General features: G+C 37.1%; 1 protein-coding gene across 1 annotated transcript in view; it reads left to right on the top strand.

The window, feature by feature from the left end:
* Window positions 1-19,173, top strand: part of LOC120222488 (zona pellucida sperm-binding protein 2-like) — a 31,066-nt gene extending 11,893 nt beyond the window's left edge. Inside the window, exon 2 of the mRNA XM_039220334.1 lies at window positions 18,691-19,173. Within this exon, the coding sequence (XP_039076265.1) occupies window positions 18,691-19,173 (483 nt within the window). The remainder of the gene's footprint in view (window positions 1-18,690) is intronic.
* Window positions 19,174-19,924: the final 751 nt, after the last annotated feature.

Raw genomic sequence — 19,924 nt, 5'->3', positions numbered from 1 at the left:
TGTGACAGGGACCAGTGAGCATGGAAAGCCTAAGACTTTACAGGGAGTTAGCTGACCCAGATCTAATTTTTGCAGAAAGAAACTATCTTAAGTATTTTAAAGGATTGGCACTTTAGATTCTGTATGTTTAAAGGGGTCACTGACAATTTGCCTCAATGGCTTCTCCATCAGCTTAGCAGACCTGTGCTACTCACAAGCTAATGTCACCTGCCAACTCTCCTGAATACCCAGCACTTTCTGTTTTGTCTGCTTTGTTATGTTTTTCTCTCTCGCTAATATACCCTTTCCACACTCCAGATCCTCCTTTATAGATGTCAGCTCCTGCATGAGGCCATCTCTGACTCTCCTTGGCAGAATTAATCACTACTTTCTCATCATTGCAACACTAAAATGATCCCTTATCAGGTTAGTTTATGACCTTACTCTGATCTCTATACATGAACTTCTTGGAAACCCACGTTCTTTCTTTCTCTTCTCTCCCATGGTGCTGGGCAAGGTGCTAGCATTTAGTAGATACTCAGTAAATGACGGCTGAAATCAGTTGAAAAGGTTTCTAAGGCAATGCATAGAGGTTCCGACTGAAGGGCCCCTATGATTTCTTAGAGCCTATTTACAATTTTATTATTTTATTAGGAAGTAAGACCCTGAATGAATGGAAGACAAAGAGCAGGTAAATTATGAGAGAAAAAAGGGATGCCAAAAATATCTGGAGCATGGAATACTCTTGAAAATGAGAGAAGAGGGGCACTTGGTGGCTCAGTCAGATTTCAGCTCAGGTCATTATCTCGTGGTTCGTGAGTTCAGGCCCCGTATCCTGCTCTGTGCTGACAGTGCAGAGGCTGTTTGGGATGAGAGAGGGAGAGAGAGAGAGAGAGAGAGAGAATGAGAGCGGAGTGTGCTGTGTGCTGGCCTTGGTTCCAAAGACAAACTTTATGCCTCACTGTTCCATCTAGCTCCAGAACTCTGTGTTTTCAGCTCCTCCAGCCACACCCACCCTCTCACTTCAGTCTTCCTTCTGGGATTTTGTTTCTGTTTGGGGGGGTTTATTATTTTTGGGGTTTTTTGTTTGTTTTTCTTTTTTTTTCTTTTCTTTCTTTCTTTCTTTTTTTTTTTTTTAGAAACCATCCTCTCCATCTGTGTGCTAAGGGATAGTCTCACCACTTTCCGTTCCTTACACCATCTCCTTAGGCACATCAGGAATAGATGACTCAGTCACACCCTGTAGGAATATATGGAGATGGAGATAGGGCCTGGTATACTCTAGCTGGGCCGGGCCAGAATCATCACTTGTTACAACTCTATGTCTTCTCTCACTTAGGACCACAAGGAACATGGCCAATAGCCTTGTATTTTACTATTGCTGAGAAAAAAATCACTAAGAATGAAGCTTTAACCAAGGAAATAAGAGCACAGAGAGAGATGGAGAGAAAGACAAGAGGGAGGGAGGGTAGGGGGCTGGAGAGAGAGAGGAAAGCGATCCCAGTGACATCAGGTGAACCTTTGGATGCAGACATGCCTGGATTTGGCAACATTCCGAGAGCTCTTGCTTACATGAATTCAGAGAACTGTGTGTTTGTCACTTGCATCTAAAACTGTCTCATCTGATTCTCTCATTACTCCTGGTTGTCTTTTTAGGGACTTCTAAATAGTCCCTGGAATTGTTTCCATATAGTTTCTGTTAGCAAAGAAAGAATTAAAAACAATGATCATTATGCTGTGAAATACCTACTTAGTAGAGGCTTAGCTATGAAAGTGGCTCTGTTTTGATTAACGGGAGACTCTTTTAACACAATTTGATTTGACAACTTGTCATATGAAATATTTTCATGTTAGTTTGTGTGTGAAATTCTACCAAATGCTCTACCTAAAATTTCATGGCTTGTTCTAATATGACCACTAAAACTGATTATTGGGTAAATAATTAGGCGTATATGACATGCTTTGTTTTGATAGCTACTGTTGTTTATTTTTCATGCTTTTGGTGTGTCCATATGTTCACGTATTTTTAGTGCCTACAACAATAATTTTAAAAAAGAGGATTAATGTAAGGCTTTTTAGGAAGTCATTTTAATATATTATATACATGTGTTGTATTTAACAGTGACTAGAGTGTTTTCTTTCTGTGTTCTTCCAACTCTTGAGTTGGTTGATTGTCCAAAAAAAAAGTATACTAAGATTTTCTGAATGATAATTTCTATTTGATATATCAAGAATTCAGAATATAACTATATAATTCAATCCAAAAACTGTTTTATAAAGATTTTTTAATGTTTTATTTTAATTTTTGAGAGAAAGAGAGTGCAAGTGGGAGGAGAGTCAGAGAGAGAGGGAGACACAGAATCCAGAGCAGCTTTTCCTGCAGAGCCTGATGCAGGGCTCAAACCCATGAACTGTGAGATCTCAACCTGAGCTGAAGTCTCATGCTTAACCGACTGAGCCACTCAAGTGTCCCTAAAAATTTATTTTTAATAAATGATTGAAATGTGTTGCTAAAATACCTTAAAAAATTCTCATTGTAGGGGCGTCTGGGTAGCTCGGTTGTTAATCATCTGACTTCGGCTCAGGTCATGATCTCACGGCTTGTGGGTTCAAGCCTCACGTCAGGCTCTGTGCTGACAGTGAGCTCAGAGCCTGGAGCCTGTTTCAGATCCTGTATCTCCCTCTCTCTCTGACCCTCCGCTGCTCGCCCTATGTGTGTGTGTGTCTCTCTCTCTGAAATAAATAAAACATTTAAAAAATTTTTAATTAATTCTCATTGTAACATTTGTGAGAACTAGAATTAAAAACAGCTTCTAACCAAGAAAAGTGTTTTAATTTTGGTCACAATTATGAAATTTAATAATCACAATAATTTAATGATGGACTTTAAACTAATTGATTTAATGGAAAAATGTCTTAGTAGACTTATTTTTTTAAAAAAATTTAATGTTTATTTAATTTTGAGAGAGAGAGACAGAGAGAGAGACAGACAGAGCAGGAGTGGGGGAGGGGTGGCGAAAGAGGGAGATACAGAAACTGAAGCAGGCTCCAAGCTCTGAGCTGTCAGCACAGAGCCTGATGTGAGGCTCAAACCCACAAACTAGGAGATCATGACCTGAGCCGAAGTCAGCCACTTAACCACTGAGCCACCCAGGTGCCCCGACTGTTATTTTTTTAAATAAAGTCAATGTTGTATATTCAGTATGATACTAATTTCATAAAATCAAATTTATAAAAAGCAATAAGAGAAGGTATAAGGATGGTGCAATTATGGCTAACTTTTACTTAGTTCTTTATACATTTCTATGCTCTTTCCATCATTGACTGTGAATATGTATTCTTTAATATCAGCAAATCTTAAAAATAACACCCAGAGGTGGTAAAGGTTGATGATATAAGGAACAACATATATCATTGATTGCACTATAAATCAATTTACCATTTTAGAATATATACACACTTCAAATAAACTCATAATATTTTGATTAGTAAAATAAAACAAATAATCTTGAACATGAGCAAATGTAAATACTAAAGGGCTGTTCCTCACAGCGTCATTTGTAATTGTTAAAATGTTCCAAAATAAATTGAGGATGTAAACTTTGGCACACCAGTTCAGTGTCTTATAGACCAAATTTATTTTTTTTAATTACCACCAAGACAAGATCTTGAAATAATAAAAAAAATTCTTAAGATATAAAATGGAAAAATAACATAAAACTACATAGCTTTTGCAATTACATCTATATTATTACCTATAAAAGATGCAAAAAAAATCTAAAGATTAATTTACCCTGATATATTAAACTAATTTTAGATATATAGAGTCCAAACTTTCTAAATCTCTTTTAGATAAGATAGTTTCTTGACCATTTATCTTTTTATAGGGGGAAGATGGAATGTCACAAAAAATAAATTACATGATGCACAGACAGAAATTTTATTTTATTTTATTTTATTTTATTTTTTAAGGTTTATTTATTTTGAGAAAGAGCGGGAGAGGGGCAGAGAGAGAAGGAGAGAGAATCCCAAGCAGGCACTGTGCTCAGTGCAGAGCCCAATGCAGTGCTCTATCTCACAAACCATGAAATCAAAACTTGAGGGGAAACCAAGAATCAGATGTCGCCTATAAAAATTTTTAAATTGAATTTAAAAAACTCCTCATATGTTTGATACTGTGCATATATCTGTTATGGACTAAATGTGTCCACCCAAAATTCATGCTTTGAAGCCCCAATGTGATGATATTTAAAGATGGAGTCTCTGGGAGTTAGTTAGGGTTAGATTAGGTTCATGAGGGTAAGGAATTCATGGTGGGACTTGTGGGCATGTAAGAAAATGGAGATCTCTTCACACACACTCACTGAGGAAAGGCCATGTGAGCACACAGTGAGACAGCAGCTATCTGCAAAGCAATAAGAGGGCTCTCGCCAAGAACTGAATGAGCCGGCACCTTGATCTTGCACTTCTTAGCCTCCAGAACTGAGAAATCAATTTTTATTTTTTAAGCCACCTGGTCTGTCATATTTTGTTATGGCAACCTGGGCTGGCCAATACATTTTAAGGTCGCCTATACTATTCAGATGAGTACTAAAGAAAGTCATCGTTTTATATTAAACCTGTGTCTTATTAGAATGAATGAATGAATGAATGAATGAATGAGTGAGTGATTAATTTTAGTGAAAAGCAAGGAGTCATAATGATGTAACTTTTTAAGGGATAAGATATTAAAGAAGTATTTGTTATATACGTTTTATTTGCAAATGATAAATCAACTTATTTAAGCCAAACAAGGAAATATATTGGCTCACGTACATGAAAAGTACAAATTCAGCTGCAGGTATAGTTGGATCCTGGGTTCAATCAATGTCATATGGTATCAGTCTTACTTTTTCTATCACGTGGGTCTCCTCTTCATTGACTCAGTTTCAAGAAGCTCTTTCTTCCTGGTGACATAATGGCTGCTTGCTGCTTAGCATTGATATCTTATTTTATGAGCAACCCCAGAGGAAGGATAGCTTCTTTTTTCCAATATTTCCTCCAAAGGGCCTAGAATTGATGTCCATTAATCTAGGGAAACTTGAGAGGTAAAGAAGTGAAACCATTTAAGGGCGTGTGATATTAATGAGTGGTTCATTACTATAGGCAGAGGGGGCTGAGTCTCACTGGGGGCTCTGATGCTGTAGGCCTGCTGCTTGCCCTGCTACCTGGTAAATATATATTTGTTGAATGAAAGAATGAGTGAAGCATCAGATGAATGAATGAATGGATGAATCATTGAATTCATCAAACCATAAGTGAGTCTGTGAGTCAATGAATGCTCAGATAATGAATAATAATTTATTAGGTGCTTAATTTTCATACATGCCCAGCCTATTCTAAATTTGGTTGTCCTTTTACACCCCTGAGTAAACAGAGTTGCAACATCCCTGCTACCCATGATGTTTCCATGATGGACAAGGGAGAAGGCCACATATTGGTAAAGGCAGAGGCTGGATTAAGTACTGCTGAGCTTGTTGCCAGGCACAGTATCTCTCTACTTCCCACTTACTTCAGCACAGATTGTATCCTAATGACAAGGGAACATAAAAGTATGTGAAAATTGTACACTCTACTCTTTGGGGTAGTGCACACATAGAGGTAAGGGATGTATGATAAAATTAATTCCTTAGCTTAAAAAAACCATAAACGATTACCCATCATAGGATCCGGAAGAAGTGAAGTGATTTGCCTGAGGTCACCTCATAAAATAGTGGCCAGGATAGGATGATAACCTTGGTACTTTAACTCTCAATCGAGAGTTCCAATTAAAGATTACTATTTAAATTGCCATTTAATCAATGATTATATAGTTTGGTGGTTTTTCAACACTCACTGTACATCAGAAGTATGAGGAACACTGTTCAAAAATTCTTATGTCTGTAATCAACCTCTAGGTAATCAGATTTAGTTGGTTTAGGATGAGTATTGGCATTTCTAAAAAGTGATTTTAGGGGTACCTGGGTGGCTCAGTTGGTTGGGCGTCCGACTTCAGCTCAGGTCATGATCTCACGGTCTGTGGGTTCAAGCCCTGCATTGGGCTCTGTGCTGACAGCTCAGATCCTGGAGCCTTCTTAGCATTCTGTGTCTCCCTTTCTCTCTGCCCCTCTCCCACTCACTCTCTGGCTCAAAAATAAATAAACATTAAAAAAAAATTTAAGTGATTTTAATGTGCAGCCACTGCTAATATTCACAAAGAAAGTTTGTGATAAGGATACAAAAGATAGTCCTTTTCGAAGGTTTACTCAAAAGAATGATAATCAATCACACTTTACTATGTCCTGCTTATGTATTCAAACAGTGAATACAATTTCTAAAGTTAATGTATTTTCTAACAAAGATCCAGCCAAGGGGGTATCAAAAAAAAAGGCTAATGATTAAGAATAATAGACTTTTCACATAGGCTGATAAAGAAGTGACCGAGCTTTCTAAACTCTCCCAATTACATTTTATTGCATTTCATTATTACACTGACATTTAGCCAAAGTATTCCATCAAAACAGTGAAGTTGACCTTAATTGTTTTTTTGGATTCTGTTTGTTGATCCTATTATGATATTTATCTCATCTGCACTTCAGTTGAATGTGAAATGATTGTATATTAATTCTCATGGTATCTTGCTACCTATGAGCAATATGGAAGGTTTAATTTAATGTTGGCTTGTGTGAGTGCCGGGAGATGTGCAGATGAGAAAGCAGGCGATTCTAATCTCTTTTCATAAGCCACAGCTGAATTAGCATCTCACATCAGTGTATCATCTTTTCACAGTTTATCCTTTTTCAATCAGTTTGCCGTTTCACCTTGTTAGTTCTGACAGAGGCGAAGTAGAAATGCCAGAAGCTGTTGAATAAATGTAACATTGAGTCATATACATTTCAGCTGTACACAACAGAATTCAATTGGTTTTCTTGGGTAACGTTGCTGCTCATTTGATGGGCCTTAATTAGAACCGATGTTTTTTATCTGCAAAGTTTTAGTATAAAGTGTTCATTCTTAAAAAAAAAAAAAAAAAAAAAGGAGGCAAAACCCTCTTGCATTTAATCATGCTAAACAAGCTCTTTAGACAATTTGTTCAGAAATTTCTCTAATTAAAGCTTACCCTCTAGGTAATGTGGTGATCAGATCTACCAGCGGGTATAAATTAGGGACATTATGCAATTAGCACTAAGACCACAAATGGAAGTAACAGCTGGGTGGCTGTAAGGGAAGCAGATAAACAGCTCCTAGGTGGCTCCTTAATATTGGGGAGAAGGTCTTCTGTAAGAATGTGCTGTGGTGACTGGTTCTTTAGCTCAATGAATGAGTATTTTTCTCTTTATTCATTTTAAAAAATTAAATTTGAATATATCTGAAGATTTTGTGAACAGATCAGAATGTTTAGGCTTCATTCAGAAATGAATCTTAGTTTCTATTAATTTGAAACCTTTTGAATATTATTCAAATGAATTTCATCCTGATGTAAAAAAAAAGTCAACAGATAAAGAAAAATAATTCAGTATTAACAGAAATTTTGCCTGGGTGAATCAAAAAGGGGAGGGAGTCACGACTTTTTTTTTTTTTTAAATAGGAGCCCAAGGCAATAAGGCTATATTGTTTCTCTACTTGAATCCCAGTTGGAACACTAGCCCAAATAAAATATATTTGGAATTTTTTGTTGAAATGTCTATCTTATAAAATTTCCTTAGATGCTGAGTTATATCCATCCCTCCATCCCTCTTTATTCACACCACCTCCCTTTTCTAATTCTACCTTATTAACTTAGCTTTCTAAATTTAGTTCAAATATCGCTGGATTTAGCAGCTTTTTTTTTTACCACCTTGAGTTGGATGATCATCTTTTCTGATTTCATGCCTCCCTTTGCACCTCTAATATCATAGCAGTTATTCATACTTTGTGTCTAGAAGACACAAGTCTATTTTCAAGAAGACTGAGGACACACAACATAGAAGAACCTGGGTATGAATGATTATCAAATCAGAACATTGTGTTTTGTTGAACCTCAAATTTGAAGGAGAATATGGAAATGGAGTCAAAGACATGTTGCCAAAGTGAAATGTTCTTTCCAGCTAATAAAATGGGGAAAATATATAAAGGATCTAATGAAACATACTAGGTCTGAAGGAAACTAAGAGGCAATTTTTTAAAAATTAATGTTTAGTTTTAATCTTTCAGAAAGCATAGTTAATTTGATGCCATTTTTATTTATCACATAGATACTCCTGTTAATAGCATTTAGATTTCTACAGGGGACAGACATTGGAGCTGTTTTTAATTACAACAAACTTGACAAGCCTCATTTCATCATGGTGTCAACTTCCCTCTCCCAGCATGCTCATGGAACTGCCATTTATATGAGCAGAAGTTCTAGCTAATGAGCCTACGTGAGGCAAGTGACATTTAGATCTAAGCAGTCAAGCACAATCACCAAGTCAAAATGCTTTTCAGAACCTCTATCAGGAGAACTCACTCAAGACAGCAAATCTCACTTTTGGAGCTCCTGGTCCAAGCCTCATTCTGGGGCCATTTGCCAATTCTGTTAAATCAGCAGGACAATGGTATAAAAACAGTGTTTTCCAAAGGCCTTGCTATTGACATTTCTGGTCAGAAGATTCTTTGTTGTGGGGGCTGTTCTCTGCAGGGTAGGATGTTTAGTGACATAGCTGGCCTCTACCCACTAGATGCCACTGGCACTCAGCAGTTGTGACAACCAGAAGATCTTCAGGAATTGCCAATTGTCCCCTGGAACAAAATCACCCTCAGTTGAAAACTACTGCCTGAGGAAGACCATATATAACTTGCTTTGCAATAGAATATTTTAAACTCTAAATCTCTCTGAGTCAGGGCACTTGAACTGCAAACCTCAGTGACCCTCGACTTAGCTCATAGCATGCCCTAAATCCTTTAATCAAGGATATGCACTCATCTGAAAGACCTGCTGGTCAGTCACAAATGCCTAGAGAATTTCATTTTCTTTGAGACCCATAGTCCCATCATAATGGGTTTTATTAAGTTGCAAGAGAGATTACTTACCCAGACTAAGCCTTGTTCTTTGACACAGCTAGTCTGCTTTCATCTAATTTACAAAACTTCTCTTCACAAATCCCTTAAGGAGGCTACGTTGGAATTGAAGTAGACGTGACTTTCAGAAGTGGATTTAGGAAATGAATCATAACATTTATTGCAAATTTTAAATATGTTATTTATAACATTCATTGTATACCATTTGGACTTAAAATTTGAGTGAATTTGAGAGATTACATGTGATTGACCCTGGAGCAGCCCTGAATTATCAAAATGGAGTGATGGCATGAGTCAGACCCTATCCTTATGCACAGCATGAGTGTAGGTCACAAATGCCCTCTAGGCCTCTGCTTCTAATTGTCATGAGGAGATTGGAATGGAGGAGAAAGGATTTCCAAACTTGGTGCCTGGTTGCCATACCTCAGCAGGGAAGAGGCGGGGGGGCGGGGGGGGGAGCCCCAGACCCCGATTTGCCAAGGCAGTTTGTTTTGTTTTGTTTTTTTGTTTTTAGCATTTAGCAGTAAAGCCTTATTTGATTGGAATCATATTTGATATGGTCACTGATAGACTTCTTTGAAGCAGATGCTGTGATGGAGTTTTGAGTACAAGGAATGTTTCAGGAATTAACACCCACACAGGGAAGTTAGTGAAAAGATTAAAGAATGAACATTATATATATATGTATATATATATAAAAGATATATATATACACTGTTGTGAAGGGGATTGTTTTCATTTTTTCATGTGTGTTTTATTTTGTTTTGTTTTCAGTGAAGTCTTTCAAACACTTCACCTGGTTCTTTAACTTCAAGCCAGGATTGAGAAGGTACTGATGAAAGAAGTAAAAACATTGAGGATGATAAAGTGATTAACACAATCCTTTCTTGGCCCTCCTAAATAATCTTAAAACCACAAAGCTGTTTCCCTATTACCTCCCTCCCCTCTACACACACACACACACACACACACACACACACACACACACACACAACCAATGTTAGATGTCAATACCACAAATATTTCACTATAAAGGATGTAGGCGTGTTCCCAGGCAAGGCACTCATAATGAACAAAGTATAATTAAACTCTCGGATATGTGCAAAGATGAAGATAGAAAATTATAATTCATAAGTTACCTAGTGGGGGCCAGTTTCTCATTCTCTAATGCTGTCAACAAAACCAGCAGGTTTATATGCTTTCAGTTCTTTTCCATAGCTTCTTGTAAGGCAATAGCACTTACAGAGTCCTTAATCTTTAGAGGGATTTCTTATCACTTGCTAACTAAACATGGGACACTGGATAACTTGCAAGAGGTTGTGACAGAGTTAGGAGGCAATACTGTGTATGCTGGGAATACAATACACCGGATACAGTGAAATTCCACTAAAGTAAAAGCACTCAGCTTACAGCACAGACCTCATACTAATAGGATTTAAATTGCAGTATCAGCCTCTTCTTTAACTGAATCTACTTTGAAGAAAACACCACATGACACAAGTTAGCATGTTGAACTCCACAAATTGTTCAACTAAGTAAGTTAAGCACTTAAAAGGTATATATTCAACTCTGACTGATGTATATACGTTATTAAATCAGTCCAAACTTTTCTTTGGCATTCAAATATGTAACATTTGTAAGAAAACTTCACTCGTGTCAAATTTGGGGTTCCTGATGTCTATGTCAATGTCAAAGGTGTCTTAAACTCAGCATGTTCTCCCAGCCTGGCCCCCTTCCATCTTGGAGAAGTTACCATGGCATTTTCATCTTGACAATTCACTCTCCTTCATGTTCTGGCCAGTATTTGATCCATCAGCATTCCCTGTCAAGTTCATCTCCCAAAAGAGCATATTTCAGAGAGTGTGGGCTCTGGACTTGGTCTCTGCAAGTGTTCAAATTCTGCCACCTCCCTCATGACTTATATGACCTCAACAAAGTGAGCTAACTTCTCACTGCCTCAGCTTTCCCACTGCTAATAAAAGTAGAGTGGGAGCAACATATTTCATAGGAGGGTTCCACCCAAGAAGAAATATGATGTCAGAATCACTTTTAAATTCCTTACATCAACAATAAAATATATGCTTTGCCATATACCTTGTGATTTTCGTATGTCTTCTTTCAAACAAGTTCACAGTAGCCTCTCTATCTTGAGCGTTAATATAGCCAATGTTCTTCCATATTACAGAGTATAGTCTGGTCCCCAAGTGCAGTCTGGCTTAGACTGAAGGTACCGGCTTGAAAAAGCATAGTAACGCTGTGAACTATAGGATCAAATAAGGAGGCAGGTGTTGGCATTACAAGATGCATAGGCAAACGAGGGTGTCACAAAGGCATGACTATTCAGGAAGTCTCAGGCAGCCAGAGCACCCTGTGTTTCCTTGGCCTCAGTGCCCTGTCCAGCTCTGTGTCAGTTGGCAAGGTCATGAACCTGACTGATGGAGGAATGAGCACATCTTCGCAATAATTATGATGATTTGTGTTCAGGTCATATGGGGATCCAGACAAGTCAGATATGAAGCAGTAGGCTCAGATAACCCCAGTGTGCAGTTTATAAGGCAAGGATGAGTCTGCAGGGCATGGACTTCTCTTGAGCTGAGATCTAGTACTGCTTTCAGGTACAATAGAGTAAAATAGTGAAGTAGAAAATAGGGCAAAAAGGAACACTTATAATTTAATTTGCATATATCATATGCACATATGAATAGGAAATAATTGATATGACCATACCTTCCTCACTGGAGTTTTCAAAAGAATGAGATAATATTTCTAAGGAATTTAGAAAAGTGTCTGATTTTGGTAAAAACTTAATAAATGTTAGCAATTCACCTTCTTTCTTACTCATTCTCTATTAGCAGGAAGTCCAAAATCATTTACACAAGATCTCTATCTTGACTGAATTTCCAAGAACCAGGATTGGTGGCAGGGATGGAGTTCTTATTCAGTCCAGCCAGGTGAAGAGAGAAAGGGCTAGATAATCTGATTAGTCCACTGTGCCTTTTTTTTTTTTTTTTTTTTTGTATCTCTGCCAATAACACTATTACTGAATAGCACAATAGATATTGGTCTACTGGCATGGCAGTAGTGCAATAGTAACCTTGTCTGTCCAGATTCACTACTAACCAAACACTCAGTCTTCCAAGGTGATAGGCATGTTAGTGTACATTTAAACACGCTTATTTTCCTCCAATCAAGACATTGTTGTATCCAAAGGACCTTCAGGTCTTAGCCATACCCAATAACAAATTACCCCTCCTGTAAGAATGAACTGTGGTGTGGCTTGATTACCATTCTGGTCTTCTCCCTTACGATGAGGAATTTTTCTCTGAGGTCTACTCCAGCCAATGATCTTTCATCAATACCATTCCAGTCTACCAACATGGGGAATACTATACATGGCAGATTTCCAAGATAGATGCAATAATTCCTTCCATCCCTGCATGCATGCCCTTTGCAATATGATTTTGTGACTCTTCCATCATGATAGACTCTATTTCTCCTCCGTTAAAATGTGAGCTGGCCCTATAACTTGCTTTGGCCAAATAAATATGTAGAAGCAATGTTCTCTACCCTCTGAGCAAAGCCCCCAGGAGGCTTTGTATCTTCCATTTTGAGACTTCTGCTGTTTGAATCTATTATGTGAAGAAGTCTGAACTTGCATTCTTGATGATGAGAGACCACATAGAGAGAAAGATACAGTTGACAGACACCCCCAACTCCAAATTTATGTACAAGGCTATCCTAACCATTCAGTAATAGTCAGGTGCCCAGCTGACTATGGCCACATGGGTGATCCCAAGTGTGACCAGCAGAGGACCCATCCAGATCATCCCAGTTCAAATTGCTACCAAAGAATGTGAATTGTGAAAAGCTAAAATGGTGGTGGTTTTGCCACTAAATGTGGGGATGCTTTTTTAAATGCAGTAATATATAGCAAATATATGATCTCGGAATCCTGAAAGGAAATATTGGGGATTTATATTCCTTTCATTTAAGAACCTGCTCCTCCCCTTTGGGTTTTTGTGCAAATAATTCCCTCCCTTCAGGAATTCTCTTGGAGGGATAATATTCTTTCACCAAACTGTAACTATTGTTTTATATTCCTCCTCAGGAAAAGCATTGCCTTCTGAAATCTGTCTTGTGTTTTTTCTTTTTTTTCCTAAATTTATTTTTGGGAGAGAGAGAGAGAAAGAGAGAGCAATCAGGGGAGAGGCATAGAGAGAGAGGGACAGAGGATCTGAAGCAGGCTCTGCATGGACAGCAGAGAGCTGGAAGCCTGGCTCTGAACTCATGAACCATGAGATCATGATCTGAACTGTAGGCAGATACTTAACTGATTGAGCCACTCAGGTGCCCCTGTCTTTCTCTTTCTTCTTTCTTTCTTTCTTTCTTTCTTTCTTTCTTTCTTTCTTTCTTTCTTTCTTTCTTTCCTTCTTTCTTTCTCTCTTTCTTTCTCTCTTTCTTTCTTTCTCTCTTTCTTTCTCTCTTTCTATCATCTATCTATCATCTTTCTATCATTTTTCTATCACCTATCTATCCATGACTTAAGAAAGATTACATATGTGGTACTTTGCTTTCAGGGACTGCCTTCAACTGTGAAGATAGAAGTGTCAAGCTTAATTTTTAAATTATATTTAAAATTCTTTTTACTACCAACCATACATCATATGGGTGCACAATAATTTATTAGTCATTATCCATTATTGAATATTTATTATATTTCTAAAATTTTACAATTATAGTTTTATTAAGAATATATTCTTACATAAATCTTTATTCATATGTCTAGCCATTTCTTTAATACAGATTCCTATAAATACTATGACTGATTTAAAGGGCATGAAACTCTTTCTAAGCTTTTAGTGACTACATCAAATTACTTTCCAGATAGTTCCATAAAATTTATATCACTACCAGAAGTATGTAATAGTAACTTTCCTTGTCACTTAAGGTTATTAACTTTTTAAAAGTTTGCTAAATGTTTGATAATGAAACATGGTATTTTATTGTTATTAACACTTTTTTTGTATAGCAATATTTTCATAACATTTTTTTCTCCTTTTTGAATAATTTTCTTCTCTTTTTCCATATTCGTAGGGAATGCAAGAGGGGCAGAGAGAGAGAGAGAGAGAGAGAGAAAATCCCAAGTAGACCCTGTACTGACAGTGCAGAGCCTGATTTGTGGCTCAGACACACCAAACATGAGATCATGACCTGAGCCAAAATAGAGTTGAGCACTTAACCGACTGAGCCACTCAGGCGTCCCTCCACTTGAGATTTTACATGTATTTATGGGATCCTGGGTGTCCCAATTGGTTAAGCATCCTACTCTTTGCTTTCTGCTCAGGTTATGATCTCATGGTTCATGAGATTGAGCCCCTCATTGGGCTACCTACTGAGCATGGGGCCTGCTTTGGATTCTCTTTCTCCCTTTCTCTGCCTCTTTCTCTCTCTCTCAAAATAAATAAATGAATTTTTAAAAATAAATAATAATAATAAAAGCATTTAAAATATTTTAAATATCATGACTCCCCTATTCTAAATAGCATTCTGTTTCCGTTTTTTTTTTCTAGTTTCCTTGTTAAAAATTCAACACTGGGACACTGATTAAATATTTTAACCAAAAGCTACAAGTTATAAATTATACTTTAAAAAAAAAACAATATTTCCTTCTAGAGCAGTTTTTTTTAAATTTTTTAAAAACTTTTGCAGTTTTTAAAGATTAAGTAGGTTTTAAATTCCAATATTTTTTATTTAAATTGTATCTTGATGGGTGAAATAAATATTTTAAAAATATATTTTAAAAAGAAAAAAATTGTTACATATTTATTGGATCAAAGAGCTTGCATAATCCTTGATGTGTCTTCCATTTTCTTGTGTCTTTCACCAAGATAAGTGCACAAAGTGTTTTCTAGAGTTGAATGCAAGTTAAGATTTCTCACAAAATTTAAGCCTTTTCTTAGTTAGCTGTAAGGTTCTTTGTAGTAATAAAGGACTACAAACTTGGCTTTCCAAGATAAAAACAGAAATACTCAGAAGAAGCAAAAAATACATATAACAGAAACACTGTTTTAATCTCTTGATTAAGGCACCTAGGTTTCTACTAAGTAAAAATGTTTACATATCCATTTTATGTAGGAAGTCTAAATTTACACTATACAAGCAACTGCTAATGCTACCAATTGGTATTAGAATAATTGATGAAATGGAAGGGGGCATTATTTCACTGGACTGTCTGAAAAGAGATTTTAAGTCGCAATGTCTGTATAACCACTCAAGTGGTGGGGTAGTATAGAAACATCACTACTTGCATCTTGCATATGAGCTTTTTTAAATTCATATCTTCCCTTCTGGGATCCATATGGGTTTTCCAAAAGAAAAAAAACAAACTCTGTGTTCCTGATTCTCAAAATGCTTGGCATAAGGAGCTGGGAAATAGGAATGGATAGAAAATGGTTTTTTGGTGGCTGTAATTCTCCTTCCTTCTCTTAGGACAACCTACTCACCCTTCCAACTTTTATCCCATACATGTGAATGTCTAAATGGATCATAAATATTATCTTGTCCTTAAAACTAACACACACACACAGACACACACACACACACTTGCGTGTGCACGCGCACACACACACATACACATACACATTGTAAAATTAATATCCTCTTTCAGGGGGGAAAAAGATGATTTCAAAAGGTCAGAAGATATTATAAGACTTTTGGTGAATACCTTTCTTGCCTTTTTTTGGATTCTCATTGCCAAATGAGAAACCTGGAAACCTACAACCACAATACTTTTGAAGAGTTTTGGTTTTAATCATAAAGTCAAACTACTCCAATTTGCCCTAATGAAATAACAAGAATTGAAGACCCTTTTTCTTAATCTGGATAAAGTTCTCTTATCCTCAAATCAGGTTTTGGAATTAGGCAAGATGGACATTTTCTCTCTTGCTACAGGTGAGGCTAATATCTCTTGCAGAGGAAAGTTTTCCAAATCTTTTCAAGGTTATGAATCAGAACTTACAGAGCTGCCCCACAAGTTACCCAACCAATTTAGAAAAGGTATCATTCCGGGGCTCCTGGGTGTCTCAGGTTAAGTGACCAACTTCGGCTCAGATCATGATCTCAGGGTTTATGGTCGGGCTCTGTACTGACAGCTAGCTCAGAGCCTGGAGCCTGTTGTCAGATTCTGTATCTCCCTCTCTCTCTCTGACCCTCCCCTGCTCACTCTCTCTCTCTCAAATATAAATAAAACATTTTTTAAAAAGTAAAGGTATTTTTCCATTACTTTTTAAAATTTTTAATGTTTATTTATTCTTGAGAGAGAGAAAGAGAGAGAGAGAGAGAGCGAGCACGAGCAGGGGAGGGGCAGAGAAAGAGGGAAACAGAGAATCTGAAGCAGGCTCCAGGCTCTGAGCTGTCAGCACAGAGCCCATGCCAGGCTCAAACTAGAAAACTGTGAGATCATGACCTGAGCTGAAGTCAGAGGCTTTAACGAACTGAGCCACCAAGGTGCCCCGAGGTATCATTCTTTTAAAAATTAATTTCTCATATATAGCTTTATCACATGTATTAAAGTGATAAATTCATGAGATTTATTAGTTTGGAAATTGTTTTGCAAATATGTCCTGATGTGAATTCTTCCCATCTCTACATTACATTGGAAAATAACTAGCATGGAAATTACTCCTTGTGAATCAAGAAGAGCCCCCATTTTACTGCTGGATGGCCGGGATTGTGCAGGATGAAATGAGAGGTTTAAAGCAAGAATAGAAAACAGCTAGGGTGCAAGATAAATAAATATATAAATAATGAGAAGAAATAAATATAGAAATAATGAAAAGATGAACATATGCTGAGATGAATTCCAAAGAATGTCTCTAAAATAATGTTTTATATGAAAACTCAAGAAAATACATTGCTAAATCTGAATGCTTAATTAGGAATCTTAAAATAGAAATTTCAAGGTGTTCATTCCTAAGATTTTGCTTGCTTCTTTTGGCAATATTGCTTGACATAACTATATCTTGGTTTATGTTAGCTTTCCTGGCACTAAAGGAAATAAGTTGACTTTTAAAAGGAAAAAAGTAATTGATTATTTTACACACTCAAGAATAATTTAAGTCTTAGACCTAACATATGGAGACTGCCTTATTTCAGTTGTCCTTTTTTATAGCCAGCATTAGAATATACAGCTGATCAATAACATTTGAGTTTTTAGACTATATTCTGCAAAGCAGTTAAAATCCCCCCCACATATTTTTATATAAATCAACTAATCAGCATTCTGTTCCCTACATAATCCTTAAATGATCATCTGTGTACATAAATAAATCCTTACCAAATTAACTCTTTTTCAATTATATTTGTCTAATTATGAAGTAATTAAAAGAGGCTGATGAGATAAATGAGAGAAGAGGGGTGGTCTCACTATCTTTAGGAAGATTTTGGAAAGCCATCACATGTTAACATGCTTTATTTAGCTGAGAAATCCTTACAAAGATGTGGGGGGGAAATCATTTCTTCTTACAGCTTCACCAAATTGAAGTACAAATTAAGGCCACGTATCTTTATTATCCCTATGAGATTAATTCTCTAATGGCCTTTTCTACTACTTAGATTCCAATATTTCATTCCCTATGATATATTAAAATAAAACAAAAATAAGACAAATCAAAAAACCCTCCAGGCAGCTTTATCAGCCAAGAGGTCAGTCCCAGTTACCAAAAATTCATAGAAAGTAAACCAGAAAACATGTTTGTCACCTGCAGGCCTCTGGCTACTGTGCTGGCTCACATAGCTCCTATTGAAATAGTCAGCTCCATTAGTTTGGTGTTAATAGTTGTCAAAGAGCTGCTACATCCATCCTGTGTGCGTGCGTGTGTGTGTGTGTGTACATATGTGTACATGTGTATGTTTGTGTATGTAGGAAACTAACTGTTCAGATAGTAAATAGTAAAAACTGAGACAGAGAAGAAACCAGATTATTAATGGCCTCATGTAACAGACTCAGGAGTTTGGGCTTTGTTATGGGCAACAGAGAAATTTAAAGCAGGGTTATAAAATTAACCAGAGTTTAGGTTGCCCATTCTGTTGCAATGTGTTGCAATGAAAGAGGGATGTATGGGGAAAAGTTCAAATGACAGATATAAGTTCAGAGAGTTTTGCAAATACAAGGAGAACTTGAACCAAAGTCACCCTAATGGGAAAAGCAAGGACTAGAGAGTTGTAAATATCCCTTTGTAACCCAAAATTTCATAATGACTAAAAGATTTCCAATGTGAATTTATTTCACCTATGTGAATTTGAATATCCTCGCTTAAAAAACAATATCATTTAGTGTAGGGGTTATAATAAATAGAGCTGTGGTTTTTCAGGCTAAAATCAAACTATGAATTAAGACTATAATGCACCAAGGAGCTTCTTACCATTATTTTCTTCTTTAGTCTGGGATGGACTTATCATTGTTATATTCATTGATTAGTATTTACTTAATTGGTAGAAACTTAATATTTTGATGAAGATAATTAATAAATATCTGTTGAAGTTAAATAAACTAACATGAATAAATCATTTCCATTATTTAAAGTCTGATAGATCTCTTTGCCAACATTATACACTGGCATAAATTCTGTTTTCTTTTCAACCTCCCTCCCCCAGTGGAACATTATCATGGATGGCTGCGAAAACAACCTGGATAACCACAAAACCACCTTCCATCCAGTTGGCTCGTCCATCACCTATCCTACTCACTATCAGAGGTTTGACGTGAAGACCTTTGCCTTTGTATCAGAGGCCCAAGTGCTTTCTAGCCTGGTCTACTTCCACTGCAGTGCCTTAATCTGCAATCAACTCTTTCCTGACTCCCCTCTGTGTTCTGTGACTTGCTCTGAGTCATCCAGACACAAGAGAGCCACAGACACCACTAAAGAAGAGAAAATGATCGTAAGTTTTCCAGGACCCATCCTCCTGCTATCAGATAGCTCTTCACTCAGAGATGTTGTGGACTCAAAAGGGTACGGGGCTGCCGGATACATTGCTTTTAAGACTGTGGTGGCTGTGGCTGCCTTAGCAGGCCTTGTGGCAACCCTAGGCTTCATCAACTACCTGTACAAGAAGAGAACCATGATGTTAAATCACTAAGGATTTTCAAATAAAGTGATTGAAATAAAAAAACAAACAAAAAAAACCCCAAAAAACAAAAAAACACTATATTGAGCGTTTATTCTGTGCCAAATACCTTATCCCCATTGCTCACAGCGATGGCGATAGGACAGTATCTCCATTTTACAAATGACATTAAGTTACGTGCCCAAGTTTGCCCAGCTAGTGAATGGTAGCCCTGGTTGGGGTCCATGTATGGCCAGTCTGACAGACATGGTGTTAGTCATCATGGCAGACTCCGAGAAGAGTCCTTAGCTCCGACAAGAATCCAAACGGAAGCTTCTTAGAGTCTGCCATCTGAAGGAGCCCCTGGGCACACAGTGAATATGTTGGCTCAATGTAAAATTGAGGGGAGAGGGGAGGGGGGAATGGGGAGTGTCCACACTGTGGTCAAATAAATGCATTAACTAATAGAGAGCGATCTTCACTACCAAGTAAATCCAAAGATTAAGGCAATCAAGTCATTTAAATTTCCAAGGGTCATTAACCTAATGGCATGATTTTTTCTTTTTTTAAATTTTTTTATGTCTTTATTTTATTTTGAGAGACAGAGACAGAGAGCGAGTGGGAGAGGGACAGAGAGGGAGTGAGACACAGAATTTAAAGCAGGCATCAAGTTCTGAGCTGTCAGCACAGAGCCTGATGCAAGACTCGAACCCACGGACTGTGAGATCATGACCTGAGCTGACTGAGCCACCCAGGTGCCCCATGGCATGATTTTTTCAAGTGA

The sequence above is a fragment of the Hyaena hyaena genome, unplaced genomic scaffold (assembly GCF_003009895.1).
Source record: "Hyaena hyaena isolate Hyena2069 unplaced genomic scaffold, ASM300989v1 scaffold_880, whole genome shotgun sequence".
Classification (NCBI taxonomy): domain Eukaryota; kingdom Metazoa; phylum Chordata; class Mammalia; order Carnivora; family Hyaenidae; genus Hyaena; species Hyaena hyaena.
Note: the sequence above shows the minus strand (reverse complement) of the source record. Positions and strands in the feature narration are given on the sequence as shown.